Source organism: Pteropus vampyrus, unplaced genomic scaffold (assembly GCF_000151845.1).
Source record: "Pteropus vampyrus isolate Shadow unplaced genomic scaffold, Pvam_2.0 Scaffold107, whole genome shotgun sequence".
In the NCBI taxonomy this organism is placed as follows: domain Eukaryota; kingdom Metazoa; phylum Chordata; class Mammalia; order Chiroptera; family Pteropodidae; genus Pteropus; species Pteropus vampyrus.
In genome coordinates this window covers 557,087-563,747 of record NW_011888888.1, presented here as the reverse complement: position 1 = coordinate 563,747, position 6,661 = coordinate 557,087, and the positions used below count along the sequence as shown (strand labels likewise).

The 6,661-nt window shown below is 35.1% G+C and overlaps 1 protein-coding gene across 2 annotated transcripts in view; it reads right to left on the bottom strand.

Moving 5' to 3' along the window:
- Positions 1-6,661, bottom strand: part of RELN (reelin) — a 482,573-nt gene that overhangs the window by 337,398 nt on the left and 138,514 nt on the right. For both annotated transcript variants that reach the window (XM_011365192.1, XM_011365193.1), the window contains exon 3: positions 3,580-3,715. In XM_011365192.1, the coding sequence (XP_011363494.1) occupies positions 3,580-3,715 (136 nt within the window). The remainder of the gene's footprint in view (positions 1-3,579; positions 3,716-6,661) is intronic.

The window sequence follows — 6,661 nt, the reverse complement described above, 5'->3', positions numbered from 1 at the left end:
TTCCTTCCTTCCTTCCTATTTTCCTTCCTTCCTTCCCTCCTTCCCTTGCTCTGTCTCTCCCTACCTCTCCACTGCCCTCTTCTTCCTCCTCCCTCTCTTTTCTCTGTACCTCCTCCTCATCCTTTGGATTTTTTTCCTTTTTTTTTTTAGATTTACATTCAAGAAGTTTGGATAATTAACTGCCTCTTTTTAACTTGGAGCTTACTACTCACTAAAGATTAATCAAATATAAAAGTAAAAACAAACTATACTGTCATAAGACCTAGATACCAAGCAGACCTCTGAGTGAAATTATTACTTAAAAAGTAAATGCTTTCAACAGGTGTAATAAAACTAATGATAAAATACATTTAGTTACTGGTTCATTTTATACATCTGTACCAGTACAACCAGAAACTTTATCCTCAGGCCATCCTTTCCTCTATGTCTCTCACTTGATTATTTTTGATGAGAAAGGCAGTAAAAAGCCCAAATGGCTAAGTGGTTTTACAGTAAAACCTAGTTTATTCATACAGTGTGTTCCATTTACTCTTCTCTGGGAAAGGCACACACAGCACATTATGTAATTGTTTGGGATTTCAGTTCAAATGTTCCATAATTCTTACTATAACATTTTTTAAAGGATTTAAATAGATATGTGTGTTTTAAAAATCACAGAGTTTGCATCATACACTGGCTGTTCTAACATGAGATTACAGAATCGTATGCAGTGTCAATTCGACTGCGGCTCTAGAGAGACCACATACATGGTAAATGATAAATATTAGTTGCTGGATTTCTTCAAACCCAAGACACCATCGGTTCTAAGACATTAAGAAATAAAGTAAATGCTTCCAGTTATAATTGTAAAATGTAACTCTAGTTTAGAGATTCCAAAATATAAAAAACCTGTATTTTAGAATCAATGAAATATGATATTATGAGCTATTAAGAAATATTTATTCCTCAATTCCTCCTTCCATTGTCTGTAATTCAGTATTAGGAACTATTAAGTATGTAAAAATCCCTAACACAGTCCCTAATCTTGGGGGATTTAAAATCTATTTGTTAAAGAAAACACAAATGTGAAAAAGTAAATGATATGAATTAATTAATGATATGAAAAAGTTATACAAAATATATCACAAAAGTTATACAAAATATATCACAAAAGCATATAAGCATGTATTCAAGTATTGCTAGGCACATACTAATTACAGATACTAACTCTTATATATTGCTCTGCTCAATAATAAATAGAGTAGTAAAAAACAAAGGTAAGAAATTTCAAAAGCATTGCTTCAGTAGTCTGTTCAATCTTCAGTTTTCATGTACTATCTCATAGATTAGGAAAAGAGATCAATGAAAGCATCCTGCCCACATAAAAAGCAGCTACTCTATGTAGCATTCAACACAGTCATGGCTTATGATAAACAGAGACTTAATGTTATTAAGAATGCTAAAAAGTGCAAATTACATCATCAAAATTTTACTGGGAAATACAAGTGAGGGTGTATACACTTCTCCGTAGTTAGTAAAAATTACTTCTGACCAAACCAACTGCTAAAAAAACATTCCTTGAGGTTAAGACTTAAAATGTCTAAGTTGTTTCTCAGAGGAAAATAGAGTTTGATGTCCCGGGAACAGTGAAGCCATAGCCATCAAATATCATTTTTAAACAGATTCAATTAAAAACTATACTTGAAAGTAGGCAGTTCTATATTGTTGACATAAATTTACTGTGTGCTCTATCTTTCAAAAAATAATTTTTGTTTTAAATTAAGAAGATATGCATGGCAAGAATTTAAATTATCCTTCCCAGAGCCAACATCAGTCGGATAAAGAATGTGAAAAGAAAGAGTCAAAGATTACTAAAGGTTGCTATTAAACTAAAAGAAAAGACAACACTGAAAATCCTATAGTTTAAGGGGTATTTTCCATAAATTCTCTGTTTGAGACATTGTATCAACTGTAGGGTGATCACAAAGAAATAAGAAGTCCCTGTCCAAGGCAAGAAATTAACTCAGGTAAGTACATATTAAAATATATTAACTCAAATAAGTACATAGTAAAATATAATCAACACTATATTAGAGTTACAAGCAAAATGTCACAACACACATCACTTCTGTTGTTGATGTCTTAGAAACAGGTCTTAAAGAATAAATAGGATTTTCACAATTTGAGTTGGGAGAAAAAAGCATTCTGGACTAAGGGAAAAGTATGGAGAAAGAAAGTAAGCCACAAAATGTTTAGAGAATTATAGAAAGTCCTATCAGGAGCTACATGCTATGGGAGAGAAGAGATAAACAGCAAGATTGTGAAGAACCTAGCAAACCCATGCCAAAGGGCTAGACTTCAGAAAGAAGTTTTGGAGTATCCAAGTTTCGAATGATCAAGGTTGTACCTTAGGAAGATTAACTGGATAACAATGCATGGGATGGATTGGAAAAGAAACAGGCTGGAGGTGAACAGATCAGTTAGGAAGCTACTGCAGTCATCTTAGCAAGAGGCACTGGAAGAAATGGGTTCAAGTATGAAAAGCTTTCTGAGGAAGAAAATGATGGGATTAAACGTCAACCAGCTGTGGGGGGTGAATCTGATGTTTGCAGCCTGGTAACCGAGTGGATAGGCAGAAAGTGTATAAAATCAGTGATGTGGGAGCCATAGGAACCCTTGACACTGAACTGAGTATTATTAAAAGGGCAGGAAAGGTAGTGGTAAACTTTGAAGTATGCATACTTTATGAGATTTTGTTGTCTGGACAGAAGGTTGAAATAGAAAACCATTCAAGATACTTTCTAGCTCTCTTTTCCCTGACCACCCATAAAATGCTATTTTTGAACTGCCTTTGACCTTATTCTATTGGCCTACCTATCCATTCGATAAATACTTAGTGAGTGCTTACTATGGGCCAAGGACTGTTTAGATAAATGGGGCCAATCAGTGAACAAAACAAAAAAAATCTTGCCATCAAGGGACTTGCATTTCAGCAGGAAGAAAGATAATAAATCATATATATGATTAACTACATAGTATATCGTGTTAGAAGCAAAAATGCAATGTTATGGGAAAAAAAGATTACTAAGGAAGATTAGGAGTGGTGATTCTGGGCAGTGGTAGGGGGATAGTCTATATTAACAGATGTTACAAATCACAGCCTTTGAACATAGTGCAGTGTTTAAGAATGCTGTTAGGGCATTGCTCACTACATTCCTAGTTTTCTCTTAATGAAAGCACATGAGAAAGTCATTAAGTTTCTATAGAGTCCCTGACTTCTCACCACCATCAATTTCCTAACTGATCACATTTCTCTCTTGTCACTAATGGCCAAAAAGAGGAAAGGTAAATTTGTGGTCTTCTTCTAAAATGTGTCAGCCAAAATCCAATTTAGAACTCTTGAGATATTAATAAATATGCAAAAATAAACTCCGAAGTTACTTTTTAAAAACAGTTTTGACCTCTTTTTGACACTAAAATTAGTGGCTTTAATTATGCTAAAACTTGTTGAAATAATACATTTAAATAATTACACGACATGTAACCTCATGAGAGGTATATTTGTCTTCTGTATTGGTCACAGACACTTTGGGTACTTACATGAAATTCACACAGCCTGTGCCAGCAGGTGGAGCGATCCAGACGAAGCTGAGGTTGGTTGTGGGCAGATGACTCACATGAGAGGCCACCACGCTACACATAAACTGGTTACCAAACTGGTGGTCAGACATGATCCCTGAGAGATAGAATGGGAGAGAAGTTGTTATAAAACAAAACAAAACAAAACAAAACAAAACAAAGTCTTTCTTTTTGTGGCATAACAATATTTTCTGGACATTTTTCTTTTATGTTAAGATTCATCATGCTGTTTGGCTTCTCCATAAGTTATGCAGTTTTTTACTTTCTATTGTTAGAAGATAATTAATCATTTAAAACATTATTGCTAAAGAGTAATCTATTAAATTCATTGCTATAGCACTAGCTTTGCTTTGATTTTGTTGATTGGTCTTTGCCCATCACCAAAGACCACCAGGACCACATCTACAGTATAACAAGATCGGATTTACTGGAAGTGTTTACAGCAAGGAAGACCAAATACTATTGGGAACTGGAAGATATCTCAATAAGAGGAAGATATCTCAATAGGAGGGGCTTGTTAAAATATTTGGGCTTGTGTTAGGTTATTTTAGAAAGCTGACCCCAGAATTTTCTAATTTTAGTTCTGAAAGTCCTGGAAACAACCCCTACCCCCTACCCACCCACCCCCACCCAGTTCTGTTGGAGAGGTCACAGGGAAAGGTGTTTTTGCTTCTGGATTTGGTGCTATTAGAAATAAGGGCAATTTTATCACTAAGTATCTTAATAATTTTTATCTAGGATGCACGATGAATGGAGTAGCATGAAAGTTTGATTAATAAAAAAGCAGTAGCAGTCATATTAGCACGAAGAGGGAAATGTTGGTCATTTTGGTGGTTTGCACCATGTTCTTGCTTTTGTCTGTGTTCATGCATGAGTACAAATTGGTGTTGTTTTTATTTCAAACCATCACAGTCTGAGAATGGCCTTGTCTGGTGTTGATGTTCTGTGAAACTGCTTATATTCAAAATGAGAACTGCATGGCCTAGCTGTGAGTGCCAGGTCAGTCAGCTCCCAGATGAGCTATCAAAAGATACTGTCTTTATTTTTCAATAAGGTGATTCTCTCAGGTTTACCTCATTTATAAAATATTAATAAATATTAATAAATAATAATAAAATAAAACTTAAGATGGGCAAAAGACCTGAACAGGCACTTCACCAAAAAAGACACACAGATGGCAAATAGGCATATGAAAAGATGCTGAACATCTTATGTCATTAGAGAACTGCAAATTAACAGTGTAATGCCACTACACACTTATTATAGCCCAAATCCGAAACACTGACAACATCATATTCTGATTGGGATGTGAAGTGACAGGAACTCTTACGTGTTGCTGGTGAGAATGCAAAATGGTACAGCCACTCTGGAAGACAATTGACATTTTCTTACAAAAATAAATACACTCTTACCATATGATCCAGCAATCACACTCCTTACTATTTACCCAAATAAACTGAAAATTTATGCCCACACAAAAACCGGCACATGGATGTGTGTGTATGTATGCATATGTATATACATATATACATACATACATATATATATATATATCAGTTTTATTCATAATCATCAAAACTTGAAAGCAACCAAGATGTCCTTCAGTAACTTAACAGATAAATAAACTATAGTCCATCCAAACAATGAAATGTTATTCAGAGCTAAAGGGAAATGAACTATCACACCATGAAAAGGCATGGATAAATAAATGCATATTACTAAATGAAAGAAGCCAATCCAAAATGGCTACATAGCATATAATTCCAACTACGTGACATTCTGAAAGACAAAACTACGGAGAGAGTAAAATGATCAGTGTTTGCCAGGGATTAGGAGGGAGGGAGGAATGAATAGGCAGAGCACAAGGGACTTTTAGGGAAGTGAAACGATAGTGTATGATACTACAGCGGTGGAAACATATCATTGTGTATTTGCTAAAATTCACAGAATGTACTACAGCACAAGTGAACCCTAATATAAACTATCGACTTTGAGTGATCATGATGTGTAAATGTAGGTTCATCTGTTGTAACAAATATGTCACTGTGGTGTGGGATGGTGATAGTAGGGAAGTTGTGTATGTGTGGAAATGGTATATATGGGAAATCTCTGTACTTTCCACTCAATTTTGCTGTAATGTAAAAATGCTCTAAAAATAAAAGTTTGTTAATAAAAATATCAATAAAAACATTGCCAGGAGTAGGCCTGGCCAAAACGGAAAACAAAAGTCCCAGCCACAATCATGTGGGAAGGGAAATGAAACAAAATAAGGTTTCAGGGTTTCAGAGCCTTGGTAACAGGATTCATGGTCAAATGTCTCCATATTCCTCAAAACTCCTCTTAGAAAGTGAGTCAAAGACTAGACTGCATATTATTTGACAGAATTTTATAAGGTAGCTCTACTGTCATAATTACCATATGCCCTATCCTGGATAAATATGCCACAGAACAACAGTCTTACAATCTAACAATCTGGCAGAGGAGTTAGTTAGTTCCCCAGTGTGGCTGCACAGCAGCATCACCTTAAGGAACTGAATAAATACAAGTCCTAGAGATCCCGAGTTAACTGGTTTGGGGTAAAGCCTGGGTATTGGGAGTTTTAAAGCTCACCAAGCAAATCTAATGTGTAGCCGAGAACATGCATTAAAAGTGCCTTCGTAAAATGCTGTCCAGATCTCAGAGTTTAAAGCAATATCACTAAAGTACCAATATACAGTTTGAAACTATCCAGCAATGTCTTACATAATGGCTCTGGTAGTAACACAAAATATCCTATCCTCTTAACCACTGTTCCTAAAACCACCCCAAATATGTATTCTGAGGACCTTTTTGTGTACCTACAAACACTAGGAATGTGCAGTGGTCTTTGCTTTTTTAACATACTGGCATATTATACTGCTACCACATTTTAATTGACATTTCCTTTGAGAGCATCTAAAAGTTGGTCAGAGATGCAATTATTAGAAATCTATTTATCTTAATATCAACCAGCAAGGAAAAAAAAAAAACAGTATTTACAGAATCCCTATTTTTGCATCAAACA